The 20,824-nt window shown below is 48.3% G+C and overlaps 1 protein-coding gene across 1 annotated transcript in view; it reads right to left on the bottom strand.

The window, feature by feature from the left end:
* The window catches only part of CDHR2 (cadherin related family member 2), a 47,981-nt gene extending 30,970 nt beyond the window's left edge, over window positions 1-17,011 (bottom strand). The window contains exons 1-4 of the mRNA XM_075542726.1: window positions 16,960-17,011; window positions 16,635-16,706; window positions 1,401-1,540; window positions 1,245-1,298 (exon numbers count right to left, since the gene is read on the bottom strand). Coding sequence (XP_075398841.1) covers window positions 1,245-1,298; window positions 1,401-1,540; window positions 16,635-16,706; window positions 16,960-17,011 — 318 coding nt within the window. The remainder of the gene's footprint in view (window positions 1-1,244; window positions 1,299-1,400; window positions 1,541-16,634; window positions 16,707-16,959) is intronic.
* Window positions 17,012-20,824: the final 3,813 nt, after the last annotated feature.

Genomic DNA, 20,824 nt, shown 5'->3' with positions numbered 1-20,824 from the left:
GGGCCGTGGACACGTGGGGCGTGAGAATGAGCTGTGATGACTTGGAAAGGGGGCTTCTGCCTGATCTGCCACGCTTGAAAGTCTCCGAGAGTGAATGTATTCCTGAAGATCCAGGTAATTAAAACTATGGATTAAATGATGATCCCTCCACCACCACCCAAAACAAACAAAGGTGTCTTTGAATCCTGACCTCCGTGCCTGTGGATGTAGACAGAGCCTTTGGGAAACAGCCATTTCTTTGTTACGTTCATTAAGTCACACTCCAGTAGGGGAAAGAGAAACAAACAAGGGGCCAGTGAGGGGATTCTAGTTTACAGAGACTCCGTGTGCATGTGCATGCGTGTGTAAGAGAGAGAGGGGGAGAGAGAACTGTGCTCCAAGGGACTTCCAGGGAGGCTGCCAGGCCTTGCTGGCAAAGCATTGGCTCAGACTGTCAACTTTTTGGTTCGTAGGTGAGCCCTTCATCATCTGTGCCACCCGGGGCTCCTTACCTGAGCAGAGTGGGCTCTAAAGCGAATCCCCTCGGAATTACTTTACAGGACATTGTAAATGTCCCACAGTAGATTTTACACACACACACAGTGGATTGACACCGTGGTGGCATCAATGGGCCCAGGCATAGGAAACAAGCGTGAGGCTGTCGCAGGACCGTGCAGTATCTCAGTCTGTTGTGCATAGGGTCCCTATGGGCCGGTGCCCACTCGATCGCACCTAACAACAACAATAACACACACACACACACACACACACGAGAATCACCAGGGAATCAGGACACAACCAGGCTACCAACAAGGAACAAATCCACATAACCCAGCCAAATGGGACCTTCCCCCAGACATGTGGGTAAAGAAGCTCTTCTCCAAGCCTAGCACGCGGGGTGTTTGTGTCACAGCAGCTGTGGGACACTGAGACAGATGGGGCTTGGGAGTAGGTTCGAGATAAACACCCAACCTCAGCATCCAGGTCATAAACCAGACCCAGTCCCATAGGCACGGTTTTCACGTGCGAGCAGATCTCAGAAATCGTCAGCCATGGGCATTGAAAGTGAGTCCTTCACAGAAACGAGAATGGCGGCATTGGGCTCCGGTTTGCTGTATTCAAATCGTAGGCAGGCATAATTCTGATAACAAGACGTTCATTTGAGGTCCTGGGGCAGTCTCTGCCTGCTTGAAGTGGGGCACGTGGGGTGGCGGGGTGGCTCACTCATCCCTGGACTGAACCTCCTCCCCCACCAGCCCACTCACCACTGGGTTGTGGCCGTCGCTCACAGAGATGGTGACCGCAAAGTGGATCACAGTCTGCGGCAGGAGAGGGAGAAGGGCTTTGAGCGGGGTGGAAGCCTAGGCAGGGCATCCCATCCCCCGCTACCTCCTCCTCTTGCCCAGGCTGCTCCCCGTTACCTCATAGTCCAGAGGACTGGCCAGCTTCACTTCCCCGGTGTTTGAGTTCAAAGAGAAGAAGTAGACTTTGGGGCCTCTAATCCCGTAGGTCAGTGTGTCCCCATCCGGGTCCTCAGCCACCATCCAAAAGGCCACGGCCCCTGAAGATGGAAGAGATGGTGCCCAGGGACCACACTCACTTCCCACCACACTGACCTGGTGGCGCCACCCACAGGCCTGGACAGGCATGGCTTCGATGCATGCAGCTGCCATCTCCCCAGTCTCCTGGGCTGGCGGGCACCAGGTTTGTGCGTGGTCATTCAATACCACTCAGAGGTCTCTAGACAACACCCCCCCGACTTCTTTCAGGGGTTGTGAGATCGCCTCACCCTCCCTGGGCACATGGGTGTCAGGGCTGCTTCCCTGACCCTTCTCCTTCCCCCAGGCCCAGGGTCAGACCCCCTGAGTGGAAGATTGCACCAAAGGTGAGCCAAGAGTTTAAGTTACTAGAGTTCATTTATACCAGGGCCAGCAGCTATGCATACTAGTGACTGGGGGGGTGGGGGGTGGAGGGTGCAGGGAACAAGCTTGAGTCCTTTGAGTTGAAGATATGCCGAGTGTGTTCTTCCTTTCTGGCTTTCTAACTCGAGGTCTTCACACATTTCACTACATATTTGTCCTCTGCGGCTGCCCTTTGACATGTTCTGCTCAGCAATGTGGCTTCATCGTTTCTTCCCTTTGCCTGAGCTGATCTGTGATGAAGAAGGAGTTTCAGGGTCTCTCCTGACATCTACTTGGAGCTTCTCATTCTTTCCCGGCTTTTAAATAACCTTTTGCTTTCTTCATGTGTGACACTCTTGATGTCCTTCCCACAGCTCCTCAGGTCTTCTGTCCTTAGTGTCCAATGAGTCAGATCTGTTCTTGAAGTTCAAGGCTCTGTCTTGGCTCTTGTGGACTTACTTGTTTTCATTTTCTTCAGCTTCAACCTGAACTTGCATATGCGCAATTGATGGCCTGTCCCACAGTCAGCCCCTGGTCTTACATATGCGCAATTGATGGCCTGTCCCACAGGCAGCCCCTGGTCTTACATATGCGCAATTGATGGTCTGTCCCACAGGCAGCCCCTGGTCTTACATATGCGCAATTGATGGTCTGTCCCACAGTCAGTCCCTGGTCTTACATATGCGCAATTGATGGTCTGTCCCACAGTCAGTCCCTGGTCTTACATATGCGCAATTGATGGTCTGTCCCACAGTCAGTCCCTGGTCTTACATATGCGCAATTGATGGCCTGTCCCACAGTCAGCCCCTGGTCTTACATATGCGCAATTGATGGCCTGTCCCACAGGCAGCCCCTGGTCTTACATATGCGCAATTGATGGTCTGTCCCACAGGCAGCCCCTGGTCTTACATATGCGCAATTGATGGTCTGTCCCACAGTCAGTCCCTGGTCTTACATATGCGCAATTGATGGTCTGTCCCACAGTCAGTCCCTGGTCTTACATATGCGCAATTGATGGTCTGTCCCACAGTCAGTCCCTGGTCTTACATATGCGCAATTGATGGCCTGTCCCACAGTCAGTCCCTGGTCTTACATATGCGCAATTGATGGCCTGTCCCACAGTCAGCCCCTGGTCTTACATATGCGCAATTGATGGCCTGTCCCACAGTCAGCCCCTGGTCTTACATATGCGCAATTGATGGCCTGTCCCACAGTCAGCCCCTGGTCTTACATATGCGCAATTGATGGCCTGTCCCACAGTCAGCCCCTGGTCTTACATATGCGCAATTGATGGTCTGTCCCACAGGCAGCCCCTGGCCTGGTTTTAGGCTCTGATAACGAACTACTCCAGCATCTCTGCCAACAGATGTAGTCAATTGGAGAAGTCTAGTTGCTTTTTGTGTTGTTGAAAAACACGTATTTGAGACTCACAAAACACAAACAATGATGCCAAGCGCAGGAAGATCACAGGCCAGTGAGTGGAAGCCTTGTGGATCCAGTGGCGGTAGAGGTATCTCAGGGCTGTCAGGGGGCTCCACGTGGCTCTAGTGTCCTGTCTGCAGAAATGTCTCACAGGGAGTAAGCCAGTGTCTTGAGTCAGTGTCCTGCCTCCAGGGAACTGTTTATATCCTTAGCACCTCCAAATATGGTCATCAAGCTGCGATCTGATTGACAGATAAACTCCACCCCTTCACTCATCAGTCTCAAATTGATAACAGATTATGTAACTACCACAGTGGGGAATACAATCTATGCAGGGAGATTGTGGAGGGTGGGGAATACAATCTATCCTGGGAGATTGTGGAAGATGGGGAATACAATCTATCTGGGGAGATTGCGGAGGGTGGGGAATGCAATCTATCCGGGGAGATTGTGGAGGGTGGGGAATAAAAAGAAGAAAAAAAAAGAAAGAAAAACACGTATTTGCTATGAACAAGGTATTGGTCCTGCAAAATTCTATCGTGCAATTTCTAGCTTCCTTTTCTATCATCAAGATGTAGTTTCCAACTACTAGTCCTTCTTCATTGTTTCTAACTTTTGCATTCCAATCATTAATAATTATCAATGCATCTTGACGGCATGTTGGATCAATTTCAGTCTGAAGACATTGGTAGAATACTTCAGTTTCTGAATACTTCAATTTCTGTATCACTTGCTTTCGTGGTTGGTACACAAATTTGAGCAGCAGTTGTATTGATTGACTTTCCTTGAATTCAGACAGATATAATCCTATTACAGACAGCATTGTACTTCAAGATAGACCTTGTCCTTTGAGATGAGGGACAGAAGCCCACTCCTATTCGTTGTGTCATTTCCGGCATAGTAAACCATATATGGTTTTCTATTCAAACTGGCCAATACTAATCCATTTCAGCTCACTGATGCCTGGGATATTGATCTTTATGCTTTCCATTTCATTTTTGATGGCTTCTGACTTTCCTAGATCCATACTTCTTACATGCCAAGTTCCGATTATTAATTGATGTTTGCAACTGTTAAGTTGTGCCCCCTCAGCAAGTGAAAAGGCATTACTCCCACGGGCTTTACCCCTCTCATGTCATCGTGGTCAACTCATTGTTGAGAAGGCAGCTCTTCCTCCTCAGTCATATGTTAAATGCCTTCGGACCCAAAGGCCCATTTCTCTAGCACTCTGCCTGACACTGTTCTGCTTGTATTCATTAGGCCTTCCGGAGCTGACAGCGTGTTTGTTTAGATTCTGTGCATCGGGTTGTCAGTGGGCTACTCTCTGAAGAGGACAGCCTGTTGCTTCTTTATGGTCTGTTCTTGGTCTGGAAGCTCCGTTGTAACCTGTGCCCTGTGGGTGAACCTGCTGGTATTTAACATACCAGTGACACAGCCTCCAGCATCACAGAAACGCACAAGCCACCACAGCACGACAGACTGACAGACAAGTGGTGGGAGTACATACTAGGGTAAACCCCGAAACAAAACACCATTGCTCCCCAGTCGCTTCCTAGTGCTAGCAACCCTATCGGTCAGAGAGAACTGCCTCGTAGGATTTCCAAGACAGCAATTTTTCTGGAAGTAGCTTGCCATTATCTTCCTCCCATGGAGCAACGGGTGCATTTGAACCCCCGCCCTTCAGGTTGGCACCAAGCACTTAACCCCTGCACCTCCAGAGGGGAGGGGGCCTCAGCTGAGCTGCAGGAATATCCAGAAATGGCTATTCAAAGCCTTCCCTTCACCCTGAGACGTGCCCAGAGTCATCCTAGACCTCCTCCTTCTGCTTACGTTGGTTAGAGTAGGTCTGTGACTGGATGCCCAAGAGCCCTGTGCTCTCACCGCATCCCAGAATCGGGCTGGAGATATCCGAGTGGGAGGTGGAACACCCCCAGGTGAACGACGCTGCAGCCCCAGGTGCCACAGATGCGCTCTCCCTGAGCCCTCTCTCATCAGCTGCCTCCTTCCAAAACGAATTCTCAAAACTCCCAGCATGGCTCCTGGCAAGCTATAGATCACGTGTCTGGGAGCCAGGGTAGTTCAGGAGGTCACGAAAATGCTTACTTTCCTTACCATCAGAAGGCAGTCTTTGCTCGGGGATGGCGGAGTTCGCGCGGATCGGGGTGAAATGATTTGGAAACGGAGAGTAAGACTGGTTGCACAACGTGAAGAACATAATCAATGCTCCTGACTTGGACACTTAGGACTTGTTGAAATGGTATCTATTTAGCAGATGAAAAAAAATTTTTTTCTTAATTTTTTTCAAACATGGAGACACCTTTTGTGGCTGGAAGGGTGCACGGTCAACACGCCTTCCTGGGATGCCAAGGTCAGGAGGTAAACAGTTTGTTTCCAGGAACAGTGTGTCCCAACTTACTTTCTACCATTGAGTCGATGGCAGCTCATAGCGACCCCATAGGACAGAGCTGACCTGCCCCTTTCGCTCTCCAAGACTATAAATCTTTTTAAAATTATTTTTTATGGGAGGAGCCAATGCCGTGACTAGTCTCTGTTGACAAGAAGAAAACGTCTACAGTGAGTCAGTGCAGGGGCTCGGTGGGCTCGCTGGTGGCGCACCGGCGTGTCATGGGTCCCACTGAGCATCACCTTGGTGCAGCCCAAACTGGATGACAGCACCGTGGTCCTCATCACAGGTGCCACCTGCGATTCGCTTGGTGGTGATGGAGGGGACTAAGTGAAGGTCGCTTAGGTGCCTGCCGCTGCCTTCGGACAAAGCAGATTGTGTGGATCCAGTCCTTTCCGTGCAACCATCATGACCTATGACCTCCTTCTCTGGCCCTGTCGCCTGCTCCTCGTCCGTAGGGACCCCACCTCTGGTCGCCATGCAGCCCAGGTGGGACTCCATTGAGCCCTCAGGGCGCAGCTCTGTGAAGTAACCGAGAGGCCACAACACCCCCAGCCAGCAGAAACACAGGACTGTGGGTCTTTAAGACGGCAGGAGGGCTCGTAGCGCTGAGCAAACTGCTGACTATGCAGAAAGCAGCCCATTTTCTAACCCACTGTGCCACCGGGGCTCCTTAGAACGTGTCTGGATATAAGCAATTTGTACCTAGAAAGAATGTGTCTAGCCAACCAGCTGATGCCCACACCTAGAACCCCAGACTCACTGCCCGTCCTCCTCCTGAAAGCAACTGTGACCTTTAGATTTCCAAGGACTCCAAAGCTGATACTGAGTCCATCATAAGCCCCTTAACTTCCCTTTGCTCTCTAAGCATGAAGATCTCTAATACTGCGAGACCATGTCACTCCACCTCCCCGAGGGCTGCCCTTTCGCTGCCCCGCTCTGTTACCAAGCAGGATGTCTTTCTCCAGGAACTGGTCTCTCCTGGCAGCATGTCCAAAGTACATCAGATGAAGTCTCCCCTCCTCCCTTCTAGGAGTAGTCTGGCTGTGCCTCGTCTGTTCTTCTGGCAGTCTGCGGTGCTGTCCGTGTCTCCATCAGCGCCGTCATTCAAGTGCATTGGGCCTTCTTCAGTGGTCTTCCTCATTCAATGCCCAACTCGCCCACGTGTAGGAGGAGACTGAAAATATCATGGCTCGGGTCAGGTGCACCTTAGTCCTCAAAGTAACATGTTTGCTTTCCAGCACTTTTAAAGAGACCTTTTGCAGCAGATTTACCCAACGCAATGCATCAGTGAGCTCGTGACTGCTGCTTCCATGAGCATTGATGATGGATCCAAGCAAGCTTCATTCTTTCCTCCATGTACCTACTGGTCTAGTGGTCACTTACTGGCTAGTTTGTGAGGACTCTGGTCTTCTTTACATTGGGCTGTAATCTGTACTGAAGGCTGCATCCTTGATCTTCATCAGCAAGTGTTTCAAGTCCTCCTCACTTTCAGTTTGCAAGGTTGTGTCATCTGCATATCGAAGACTGTTAGCCAGCCTTCCTCCAACCCTGCTGCTGCCTTCTTCTTCATGTAATGCAGCTTCAGAGAAACAACTATGTAGCACTGCAGAGAGTTTCCCAAAATTCCATGAGGACTCCTACTACTTTCCTGAAGAAATCCAGTTTTCTGTGGGAGCCTCCTAGCTCGGTCTTCCCACCTCATACAAGCTCCTTCCCCTGCTGTGGCCCAGGGACAGCTAGAACTTCCAAGGACACTTAGCCTTAAATATAGATGAAATGGCCACAGAGCTGTTGGAACTTTGTCAGGTCAAAAAATTGCTAGAGGTTACCCCAAAGGCCTTATTTCCACTACCCAATTGGACTAAAATTCACTCTTGCAAAAAAATAAAGATTAAAATGTTTATGATTAGCATACGTGGCTACTGCAGACATCTTTTGAACACTCTAGACTTATGTTAATAATACCCGATGCTTTAGAGCCTTAGGGCTTTGGTGCTATTTCACAGCTGGTCTTCCACCCGAGATTTCAGCCATAGGAAGGTGGCATCGATCAGACTGGAAGACCGCTCTCGTGCTTTAGCTAACCATGATCTTACTTTCCCAGACCTTGAAGTCAAATGGCTTCTAAAGCAAAACCAGACTTGCTGCCATCGAGTCACTGCTGCCTCATAGCAACTCCCTGTGGGTTTCCAAGACCGCAACTGTTTGCAAGCGTAGAAAGCCCAGTCTTTCTCCCACAGAGCTGCTGACCATGTGGATCACAGCCCAGTGAGTAACTACTGCTCCACCAGAGATAGGACTAGTAAATTAATGGTTCTTCAGTTGCCACATTTGCAATCGCTCGATCAAAAGAAAAAGGCTGACTTATCAAGGGTACAAAGGTGGCTATTTGTCACTACTGATAAAAATACCTGGCCATTGGGAAATGAATGCTGTCAGTTTAAGACTAAACAAAAAAAAAGTTGACATACTAAAGACCCAAACCAACTGTCATCTAGTAAATTTGATGCATAGTGACCCTGTATCAATTTTCTGAAGTTTTTTCCTCTTTATGAGAGCAGGCAGCTTCATCATTCTCCCAAGATCACCCGGTGAAGTTGAACCACCACCTGTGAGGGTAGCAACTCCGTGAGTTTCTGAGCCTCTGACCAAACTGTAGACTAGGTCTAAACATGCATCTCGCTAGCTTTTATTCTCTTTGTCTTTCTTACAGTCTTCTAATGTCTTCCTGGACTGGGCAGATGCTTCGGCTCACCGCTCTAAAATGTTCAATGATTGGCTAGCGGGATCCGTCCAGCCTCAAGTCAATCTGGCCCTCCCTGGTGGGTTTGCCCACGGCAGAGCGTTGATCGGGTTGCTCTTGCTCTATGGATATAAGGACATTACTACTAGAAAGCATTCTTACTAGATTTTCCGTTAATAAATGGCCTCTTGAAAGAGATTCTAAATTAACTCTTTAGTCTTAAACACAACCCCTACTGACTAAATAATGTCACCCAAGAAGAGTTGGCTGAAGAATAGTCCAAACCCCCAAACAGTATTCTTCCCACTGTAGCTACATATCAACAATGGCAGAGGGGGCATCTGGCTGATGCCCCAAGCAGGGGGCTAAGTCAGGCTGTCATTCTCTGCAGGGAACATCTAACCACACTCCTATGAATAGCCCAGCTTTGACTCCGCCTGTAGAATGGCTTCCAATGGCTGAACATACATGAGGCACACCTTGCAAGCTATTGATTGGTCCACCATGAGACTCGGGTAGAACTAATGACATCTTTTGGTTATGTGCAACCAACCTTTGTCCTGGCTTCTGCCAAGTTAGATTCTAAGATCCATCCTGAGTCGGAGCTAAGCACAAGCACATATATTTTAACTAAACTCGCTTTCCCAGCAAATGCAACCATGATATGGTCTCAAGCGGTCTCAGTCAGTGTTTCATCAGCTTGATCTTTAAAGGCAATATTCACACCTCAGGTAGAACTTGAATGACATATGTAGAAATATTAACCAAATATAAACAGCTTCCCTAAATGAAAAATTCCCTGCATGTCCAGAGATCAATGCCTAAATAGCAATGACGAGAAAAGGCGTGCTTTTACTGCCTCCTGGGGGGTATCTGTGCCATCCGAAAATCTTGCTGCTTCCATCTTCCTGACAATCATGCTAATATCACTCTCTGTTAATCATATGTAATGAGCAATGTCCTGCCTTAATGACTGTACTTCTCCCTTAACTGGTATTAAAAGTAATTGGCTTTCCATTTGGATGGTGGGAAAAATTACTCCTTTATTTTGGAATCTTTATAACCCTCGTAATTTCTATTATTGACCTTGTAAAATGCTGTTGTGCTTTAGTTCAATGCATTTTACCCGTGAAATGCTGCACTTCAAAACCATTCAACCCTGCACATAAAATTAAGTTAGCTTCACATGAATTTCTAGCCATCGTGCCTCTTATTCACTCCCTTTGTCTCCGTGGGCAGGTTCTCTCACTCTCTCCTAACTGTGAAGTAAGTCTCCCTTGAACATGACCTTGTTTGTCAAGATGGTCCTCATAAAACCTATTGAACCTGGAGATGAAGCCTATTCCGCTGGCAAGGTAAAGTTTTAAAAAAAAATAGTCAAAATCCCTCAGGAAAGCAACGTGTTCACAGAAAAAAGACTGCTCCACTGGGGGTGGCCCAGCAGCGCCTCCCTTGATCAGAAGGGGGAAATACGTCGACAGAAATTTCCCAACAGGCGGCACTCATCCTGAGAACAGGAATGTCGCCACAGACTGTTGGCAGCCCCTCATTCCTCCTTGATAAAACTCCTCTTTCTTTCGCATCTTTTTCTGGCATCGACTGTGGCATCACCACCGAAAAATAACATAAATTGGGGCGGGGGATCATTACAATGCAGCCTGTGTTATCTGTATGACTTTGTCTCTGGTTCAGAAAATAGCCCTTCAAATGCCTCAGTCATCAAGACGTCTTGTTTTTCCAACACTAGGCAACACTGCCGTGTGTGTAAAGGAGTCAGGAATCCCCGACTCATCACCTGGCAACCAACTGCAGGATAGGGGATGATGCGGCCAATCACACATGCCCTTCCCGCGGGGCAAACACATAGTGGTTCCAATGATTCCTGAATGGGTGGAAGCACTCCTGAATGGAAGAAGGTGGCATGTCCCTGGGACAATGGAAACCTCGAAGTGCCAGGACCTCTCCCAGCTCTTGCCTGATGTGTCTGTTCCCTTGTGTCTTTCCCGGCTATAATAATGAGTAATGGTATGCATAGGAGCCCTGGTGGCGCAGTGGTTATGCCTTGGGCTGCTAACTACAAGGTCAGCAGTTTGAAACCACCACCTGCAGCTTGGGAGAAAGATGGGGCTTTCTATTCCCATTAAAGAGTGCCATCCTGGTCTTGCCAGGAATGCCCTGTCCTTAGGGGGTCGTTAAGAGTTGGAATGGACTTGGTGGTGGTGAGTTTGAAGTTTGGGGGATGTGTTCATGAGTTCTCTGAGTCATTCTAGCTGCACAGCTCCACAAACTTATTTGAACTACTGCTCCCTTTTCAGAATACATATACACACTCAGCATCCCTGGAGATGAAAAACGTTTGTTCCATAGCGCATAATCCAGGATCACATGCAGACATCAGTGTTTGTAGCCCGTACCCATCCCATTGTTCCAGGGCCCTCAGGGCAGTGTTGCCTGCTCCAGGAAAACACTGTCCAGGCGACTGCAGGAGCTCAAGGGACAAGCCTGACCACAGGCTTCCCCATTTACTAGAGGCTGGAAGGGCGGGATCTTGATCTGTGACATCAGCGAGAAACTGATGGCAGAGCTCTTTTTTGGATTTTTTTTGATTATTATTCACAAAACCAAATATTCGCTTTAAAGGAACCCTGCCTACCATGCAGGCCAGCCAGATTCATGGCAAAGGGAAAGAGGAGACAATGGAAGGATTTCCTCGCACAAAGTGCTGCAAAGGTGCGTTTCCTTTATCAACAAATTTCCAACACAGAGGGAGGTGGAGAGCGGAGAATGTATGTGGCCTTTTTTGATACTTTCCCAAAGGAGAGGAGACAGCGAAAGGGCACGGACTGGGATCAGCAGTGTATGGGCACCCCACCCCCACCCCACCCTAATGTTTGATTTGGATTCTGGTCTGGTGACGCGGACGCAGAATAAACTTGGGGTGTTCACGCATCATCCGAAGAGAAGCCAGTCAGCAGTAGAAAGGCTGCCAGGCGGTGGGACCCTCTGCTCACCAACCCTGAGGAAGCGCTCATCCTCTGTTCCCACCTCCTGGCTTTGGCGCCTCCAATACTTTCCTGAGACTGGGACAGGGACTGAGATAGGAGGGGCCTGAGGCTCCATGCCTCCGGTCATGCCACCGCCATCAATCTGCCATTAGCTTTTCTTTCACCTCAAGTTTCCGTGTCTTGCTTGTTCAAAGCCAAACTCTACTACATTGAATTTCCAAAAATACTGCTGGGTGGTGGGGCAGAGGCGATCCAATAAACTGGCTTCGTGTTAAGATAAGCCAATGCAACATCTGTACAAACGTGCATGATACAATTGATGTATGGATGGTTCTAAGAGCTGTAAGAGCCCCAATAAAATGATTTCTTTAAAATTTTTAAAAGAATAAATATGTCTTAAAACAATCTTTACATTTGAGAGTTGTATGAGCCCCTAATAAAATGTTTAAAAAAAAACTTTACAACAAAAACATAATAAAAATGGCTCATTATATGCAAAGAAAAGATGAGCCAATGGTTGATTTTCGATGCTTGTTCTTGCCCTTCTCTTTACTAGCTTCCTGGTACTGAGCTTCTAGGAGCCATTGGGTTTGTTTGTTTGTTTGTTTGTTTGCTTTAATGGAATCAAAATGGTTCCCCTGTGTGCATAGAGAATGAAGCTAACGTTCAGTGTTGGGGATTCTGATTTTTACTAACAGCAGAGACCAACTCTGGGTGGTTCAGTGGGGGAGGGGGAGGGAGGAAGTGCCCAGTGGTGGTGGCTGGAGTCAGAGTGATGGAGAAGTGAGTGGTCTTTGCCGTTTATAAATTAGCCTTATGTTATCTTCCCAGTTGGTCAATCAGCAAGGCCCAGGGGGGCCAACGTGCCCACAGCAGTCTCTTGCACTGAACCTGAGGGGTTCACAGACTCCACCTCTCCTTTGGACCCTTGGCAGCAAACCTGCCCACCTCCCTCGGTCATCTCTATATGGATGGCTAAAACCCACTGCTTAGGGGTGTTTTCTCAGGAGACCTGTTAGTGTTGTAGTGGGTTGTGCGTTGGGTTTTTAACCTCAAAGCCAGTGGTTCACAACTACCAGCAGTTCAGAGTGGGTTACATGTTTTGCTGCAAACCACAAGGTCAGCAATTCAAAGCCACCAACCGATCCATAGGAGAAAGATGAGGCTTACTATTGTCAACAGTTAACATTTCAGAAGCTCACAGGGGCAGTTCTAGTTTGTTCTCTGGGGTCACGATGAATCTACGTGGACTTGATGGCAGTAAGCTTAGTTATTTTTGTTTGTTTTTAAGTTAACCAATCCCACTTGTGACACCCAATATCTGTATCATAATTTCTTGGTTTCACAAGCTTTATCTGTGTGATAACATTTTTGTTGAAGTTATCAGTGTGCCTTCCTGCATCCAGGTGTGAAGGCTGTATTTTTTCATGTTCTGAATAAAGTGTCTGAAATGACATTTTCACAGATCGAGTGGATTCGTTTCTACACCGATGTGCACGAGGGGCATTGGCTCCGAATCGAACTCAGGCCTCCCCTAGAAAAGGTGAGAATTCCAGCATGGACCCACCATGGGCTCTATACTTCAAAATAAATCTTCTTTCTCCTGCGGAGAAACTGGTAGATTCAGACTGCAGTTAGCAGCCCAGCGACCCCCCCCCCTCCCGCCTCCTTTGCCAGCATTCCTGATTCCACCTGAGCGCTGTCCTTATGACAGAGAACAGATGCGGAGAGACAGGCGCAGAGCTCCTGTGGAGGGACAGCTACAAGAAACACCAGTGCTTCAGCTAGAAGCTGCAAGAGCAGAGCTGCTGACCGCTGGAATTGGGGCTCCAGCCTCCAGAACATTGAAACAGCGTGTTTCTGTTCTTTTAAGCCAGCCGGGTTGTGGTATTGGGTTACATGGGCCCTAGGAAACTAGCCCAGGGACTCGGTTGTCTGAAGCCATCTAAGGGGGCAGCATTACAGATGTGGAGCTGAGATACTAATCAGATGTAACATGTGGCATCCTAAAGGAGCCCTGGTGGCAACGTGGTACTGAGTCGGGCTGCTATCGGAAAGGTCAGCAGTTTGAAATCAGGACTCTCTCCGGAGAAAGGCAGGGCTTTCCGCTCCTGTGGAGAGTTATAGTCTTGTGGCTCATGGGTTCGTGGGTTCAAACCACTGACTTTTGGATTATCGGCCCAATGCTTAACTTGTGTACCTCAGGGGTGGGGGGTATCTCCTTCAAAAGATCACCTGTTCCTTTTGAGCAGTGCAATAGTTTATTGTGCCAGCCTGGCCGATAAACACCAGTAGGATTAACTGAGGGGCAGAGGGATAAATGGCTCCATGAGCCTCACCTTGCTTGTTCTGTGCCTCAGTTTAAAGGGGTACACTACCTGTGGGATGCCTAGCCTGTGGACTGTGTCGCTGTAAGTTGAGGTCCCTTTAAGCCCACATGATTGGAATGTTCATCTCTGGAGCTGGGGACCGACAGTTGATGACAGTAGGGGACCTGCCTTGCTGTTTGCTGCCTGGATATATATAGCCCAGCTCTCTCTACAGAAGGGGACTGGCAACTGGCGGCTCTCAAGCCTTAAAGGACTGCTAGTGTCTCACTGCTTTATTTATAATTTAACTGTTAATTTCTTGTATTATCTATCTGTATATAATTGAATGGTTCATTACTTGTATTATATATCTATCTTTATAAATATATTTATATATAATTACAAGCAATCTGGTTTGTCTCTCTAGAGAACCCTGTCTAACACAAGCAGTTTAAATTCAAACTGCTATACGGAATACTGCCTCTGGTGATGTTAACAGTGCTCTGTAAAGAAAAGTTTCTAAGAAAAATTGATGGTCTCAGAAATCCACAGGGGTCATTCTACCCTGTCCTGTAGGGTCTCTAGGAGTCGGCATCGACTTGATAACATGAGTCTGGCTGGGGATTTTGGAGTGATATCACAGGAGCCCTGGGGGCATGGGGGTTACAGGTTAGCAGCTCCAATCCACCAGATGGGGCTTTCGACTCCCATAAGCAGTGACAGTCTCAGAAGGCACAGGGACAGTCCCACCCTGTCCTGTAGGGTTGCTGTAAGTTGACATCCACTCATGCCAGTTGAGTTTGATGAGGTTTTTCTGTTTTTGTTAGTCACATCATGGGATTAGTTCTCTTGTTTGGGGGTCTCATGGACAATTAGTCAATCCGCATGATAGAGCTTTTAGGGTTTATTTCCTATCTTTCAGTCAGCTTATGTGTACCTAGCTAAGATACAACAGTTAGTTTTCCTTTAGAACAAAAGAGAAAGAAGGAGAGAATCAGAGGAGGAGCTGGAGTACAGGCCTCGTTGCTTCCATGACCCACTGCTCCTCCGCTTGGAGAACAGAAGGACTCGATGGTGCCCCACTACCACTCCTGGACATGCTCTGATTGTGAATGCAGCTGGCACATCCTGATTTTAAAAAAGGAGAAAAAATGTGAACCAGAACTTCAAAGTCTTAAAGAATCCAGACTTCCTGTACCTATTGAGGCTGCAGGAGTCCCTGAGACTGGGCCCTGAGTGGCTTTTCAGACCTTGAATTGAAACTATCCCCTGAAGTCACCTTTAACGATAAGTATAGCTCCCAAAGGAGTTTGTCACCCTTGAATATAGGGTCTAGATAGATATAAAAATATAATAATAAAATGTATATTTAGATATATATCTTTCGATCCATTTACATATGCGTGTATATGCAAGTGTACATAGCTATAGATAGTGCGTGTGTGTATGTGTATGTGTGTGTGCGCACTTAAAGGGGGCCATACTATTTTTAAAGCACAGATGAGAAACTTGAGGGGGCGGGAGACTCAGTAAAAGGAAATGAAACAAGCGGAACAGAAGCGACGAGGAGGCTGGTGCGAGAGAGCGTCACCAGTGTCCGCGATGGTTACGTCTGGAGGCTGAGCGGGACTGAACACTGGAGGGAAGGCGGTGCTTCTGACCATGGATGGCAAGGAGCTCGTCTCACGTGCAAATGTTTGACGGAAAGTGGAACTGGTCCGTGATGAATGTCCCTTGAAGGGGCAGACTGGTTTCTCCTTGCTACTTAGAGTAGAATGTGGGAAGAGAGAGATGGACTTAAAAATAAATAAAAAGAACTGAGAAAATGAAGTCAGAACTTCAAGATTTGGGGAATTGCTGTCGTCTAAGTTAAGATCGTGTGTCCCAGAGCCCTCACCAAGGACGTGGAAGCTCCGTGTGCGGATGAGAGGAACCTGAGACTGACGGACCATTCAGCCAGAGCGGCATCAGTCCATCCGCTTGGACGGAAAGGAGTGGAGATTGCACGGAATGAAGCAAAGCTGCCTGCTGTGTGGCATTCTACCGGCAGGGAGTGGGCCGATGGAGCCGCTTGGCTACTAACATCTGCTGTCCTGCGAGAGAAGGAAGGCATCATTCCAGAACCGTTTAGAGACAAGCAGAAATGGCTGGAGAGACCCCAGAGGGCTGGACTGTCTCTAGGCCGGAGGGTGGAAAAACGATCGCCTCGGTGTGGCTATGTCTTGGGTTGCCATCTGCGTGGTGGGCATTTTGAAGCCACCAGCTGTTCCCCAGGAGAACTGGGCTATCTCCTCCCAGGTCAGTGTCAGAACCCCACAGGGGCCTTGCTGTTGACTCCTGGCAGTGAGTGAGGTTTCAAAGCAGCAGATCAACACCACCACCACCCCTTGCTGGGATCCAGAGTTGCCAAGGGGATGGGGCCCCTGCCCAAAGGTGAGGGAGTGGGGCTGCCAGGTCTAAGGGCCATGAGCCGAGGGGGTGGGTCACCACCCTGACACACTCAGAGAAGGGAGCCACTGAAAGCTGGGGGGAGCAGAGCTGTTGTCCCGGTGGCCTGCCCCCCTCCCCTCCATGGAGTCCCAGGATGGTCCAAGTGGCTCGCACATTCTTCTGGAGGTTCAAGTCTACCCCGAGGTGCCTTGGAAGAAAGACGATCCGTCTGCTTCCCAACTAGCCGTCCCTGGGAACCTGGGAGCCCGGGTTTCTCTTCTAGTTTTGGACACGGGTCACTCTGGGTTGCTGTCTAGTTTTTATAACAACCCCGTCACTGGGTTTGCTCCCTGGCTAGCTGGGTGGGAACTGCCCTCCACCCCCGGAGAATCCCTTACAGGTGTGGGCTTGTCCCCAGGGCACAGGGTAATTACTCACCTACTGGCAGATCCTCAGGCAGGGTCACTATGGTCATGTTACTCAAGAAAACTGGAGCGGTGTTGGCTGCCACTACAAGGAGATGGGGGGCACTGTGACATCTGGATCCCCAGCACGGACTGACCCTCAGCTACCTCTCTAGAGCCACTCCAGGGCCCACACTCCACCCAGCGCACCCAGACTCCCCCCAGGCCTCCTGGGCCCCCCAAGCACAAGGATGGGCCTCAGAAGCTGGGTGTTACTGTAAGATAGTCACCCCTCACTGCTAAGGGTCCCCAGCTAACTGCTGCTCTGGGGGTGGGAGGAGGAGAGGAGAACCACTCACCAGACACCATGAGGGCAGGAAGCAGGACCCAGGACAGCCATGGTGACGCCATCGCGTCTGTGGGGACCTAGGGGAGAAGACTTCAGGGAGGGGTGCCTGGATCCAGGCCTTCCCCCCTTCGGCAGGCCCTCAGCTGACTGAACTGCCTCCTGAACCCACTCACCACCACCACCCAGCATCCTCCCAGGGCCACGCAGGCCTATCACCCCTGTTCATTTCCCAGTTTTCCATTTTCCAGGGGTGGGCTTAGACAGCTGAACCCAGTCCAGAAACCCAGCCCTGGACTGAACCTGAACTTGACCCAGCATCTGGCATCCACTGTATGTCAGGTTAAACGTATTAGTTCATTATTTCTACAGCCTTGGGTGGCTCTAATCGTTGGTCCAGTCTATACATGTGGAAACCGAGCCTGAGAGATTAAAGGGCTTGTGTGAGACCGCTCTGAGAACCGGTGGCAAGAAGGACCCCATTTGGCGCAGGTCTTTCCAACTCCAGAACACATAGCTTCAACCACCGCACTAAGAGTACACCCTGACAGCATCTTTCAGAATCAGGAGGCAGGACAGGGACCGTGCCCTGGCCAGGATCATCACGAGACTCCACTGGTGTATAAGAGTCCTAGGTCCTACTTACGGACTGCCATGACGACCGTTCCCAAAGTGCGTCCATAGACCCCTGACCCTGGAAGGTGTCCCACGGCGGAAGGGTTCTCTGATCTTTCAGAATGGGACTGGCTGGATACCCTGATCCTTTTCCCTTCTTGATAATTCAGAGTTGGGCAGGGCCTCTCCAAAAACCCTGCCTGGCACCGGTCATCTCACATTGTAAGCCGTCCCTCATTTAAGAACAGGGGATGGGAGAGGGGAACTGAGGAGCTGATGCCAGGGGCTTAGGTGGAGAGCAAATGTTTTGAGAATGATGAGGGCAAAGAATGTACAGATGTGCTTTACACCATTGATGTATGTGTATGTATGGATTGTGATAAGACTTGTATGAGCCCCCAATAAAATGATTAAAAAAAGAAAAGGGAACTAGAGGAAAGTTGTGTGTTTCATTGGTGCTACACTGCATCCTGACTGGCTCATCTCCCTGAGACGCTTCTGTAAGGGCATGTCCAATTGCCTACAGATGGGCTTTGGATCTCCACTCTGGACCCCCCTCATTCACAATGATAGGATTTTTTGTTCTCTGTCTTTGATGCCTGATACATGATCCTATCGACACCCCGTGATCACACAGGCTGGTGTGCTTTTTCCATGTGGACTTTTTTGCTTCTCTGCTAGATGGCTGCTTGTTTATCTTTAAGCCTTTAAGCCCCCAGACAAGTGGTTCTCAACTTGTGGGTCTCAACCCCTTTGGGGGTCGAATGACCCTTTCACAGGGGTCATCCAATTCATAACAATAGCAATATTATAGTAATGAAGTAGCAATGAAAATAATTTTGTGATTGGGGGGGTCACCACAACATGAGGAGCTGTACTAAAGGGTTGAGGTGTCAGGAAGGTTGAGAACCACTGCCCCAGACACTATATCATTTGATAGTCAGACACCATCATCTTTCTTCACCACATTTGCTTATGCATCTGCTTTGTCTTCAGCAATCATGTCAGGAAGGTGAGCATCATGGAATGTCAGTTTAATAGAACAAAGTGTTCTTGTACTGAGGAAGTACTTTAGTAGAGGCCCAATGTCCATCTGCTACCTTAATACTAAACCTATAAATATATGTACATAGATCTATTTTCCCATCATCATATATAAATATATTTACATATGTACACACCTATATTTAAATCTCTATAAATGCCCTTTGCCTCCTAGTTTTTTCCTCTATTTTCTTTTATTTTCCTCTTGTCCCACCATCATGTTCAGTTGGGTTTCAGAAATTCCTCTTCATTTGGGTTTCAGTAATTCCTCTCAGTTGCATTGCCCTTGATCAAGCCCTACCAGGCCTCCTACATTCTCCTCATCATTGATTTTAGATCACTTGTTGTTCCCTTGTCCCTGGGTTTGTTAACACCACTTCCTTTTCCCCACCTCCCCCTCACCCATGCCCCCCTGGAACCATCAGTCCCATTGTTTTCTCCTTCAGATAGTTCATCCAGCCTATCTTATCTAGATAGATATACAGAGATCATAATATACACAAAAAACAAGACAGAGCAAAACAAAGCAACAAACAAAAAAATAGAAAAGCCTATAAATAGTGCAAGGTCTGTTTGTTGACCTTTAGGAGTGTTTTCTGGTTAAGTCTGATGGGGTGCCATGCCCTGTCCCCAAAGTCTAGTTTTGGTATTCCCTGGGGACTTTGTTGCACTGCTCCCCTTGCTGTTCTGTTGCACACCCTTAGTGTTTCGCCTTGGTGGGTTGGGGTCAGATTAGGCTCAATTCCTGAGCTGTGTCTCCAGTGTTGTCCCCCATAGTGCTATGGGCCAGTGAGGAACGTCATGTCTCCTGGTGGGGCTGACCCTATCTCTGTGCATCGGCTGCTCTGAGCAGGAATATCGTCCTCAGGGCTTGGTGGGCCAGGGTGTGCTCCACTCTCTTCCTCTCCCTTCATTTGCTCCTGTGTGCTCTGATCAGACCTGTCCCTCTCCCTGAGCTGTAGCTTCACTGCTGTCCTCTAAAGTGAATTCTTCGGTTGGGGGAGGCGGGCTGTCCACGTAGTTGGGATTGGGCAAGAAAGTGTTTTCCATGTTCTGTGGAAGCAGAGTCAGGAAACCAAACAACAGATTGCATTGGATAAATCTGCAGTGTAGAAACCTGAAAGGTTTAGAAAGCAAATGTGGAATCTGATAACTAAGGTGCATCTGACTCAAACCCCAGCTGTTTCAGTCTCCTCATGCATGCAAAAGTTGGATAATGAGACAGGAGGAAATAATTGATGTGTTTGAAAATAATCAATGTTAGAAAAGAATATTGAATAGACTGTAGAGTTCTAGAAGGAAAGGAAAATCAGTCTTAGAAATAACAGAGCTGGAATTCTCCTTAGAAGCAATAATGTTGATACTTGGACTGGCTTACTCTGGATACATGATCAGAAATCCTGGACACATGAGCAGAAATGACCAGCCACTAGAAAAGAACTTCATGGCTGGTAGAAGCGAGGAATGAAGGAGCCCCTCAAAGACATGCACTGACCCAACAGCAAGTCAGAGCTGACTCAACAATAACCAGCACCAACAACTTAGTAATAATTTCATAAGACAGGGATCCCCAAATGAAGGTCGAACATGATAGTGGGACAGGAGGAACGTAGAAGGAAATAGAAGAAAGAACTAGGAGACATAGGACATTTATAGCAGTATAATGATAGGTCTATGTACATATATTTATATGTTAAGTATCAAGGTAGCAGACGGACATTAGACCTGTACTCAAGCACTTTCTCAATGCAAGAACACTTTGCTCTACTAACCTGGCATTCTGTGATGCTCACTGTCCCAACAGAATCACTGAAGACAAAATGGATGTGTAAGCAAATGTGGTGAAGAAAGCTGATGGTGATGGAAGGAGGGTGGGGTAGAAAGGGGGAACCAATTACAGGGATCTACATATAACCTCCTCCCTGGGGGCGGACAACAGAAAAGTGGGTGAAGGGAGACTTTGGACAGTGTAAGATATGACAAAATAATAATTTATAAATTATCAAGGGTTCATGGGGGGCAGGGAAGGGAGGGAGGGGGAAAAATGAGGAGCCAGTGCCATGGACTTAAATGGAGAGCAAGTGCTTTGAGAATGATGAGGGCAATGAATGTACAAATGTGATTTATACAATTCGTGCATGTATGGATTGTGATAAGAGTTGTATGAGCCCCAATAAAATGATTTTTAAAAATTTGATGGTGCCTGGCTATTAAAAGAT

Source organism: Tenrec ecaudatus, chromosome 2, assembly GCF_050624435.1.
Source record: "Tenrec ecaudatus isolate mTenEca1 chromosome 2, mTenEca1.hap1, whole genome shotgun sequence".
Taxonomy (NCBI): Eukaryota; Metazoa; Chordata; class Mammalia; order Afrosoricida; family Tenrecidae; genus Tenrec; species Tenrec ecaudatus.
The sequence above is the reverse complement of the archived record's forward strand: the minus strand, read 5'-3'. Positions and strand labels throughout refer to the sequence as shown.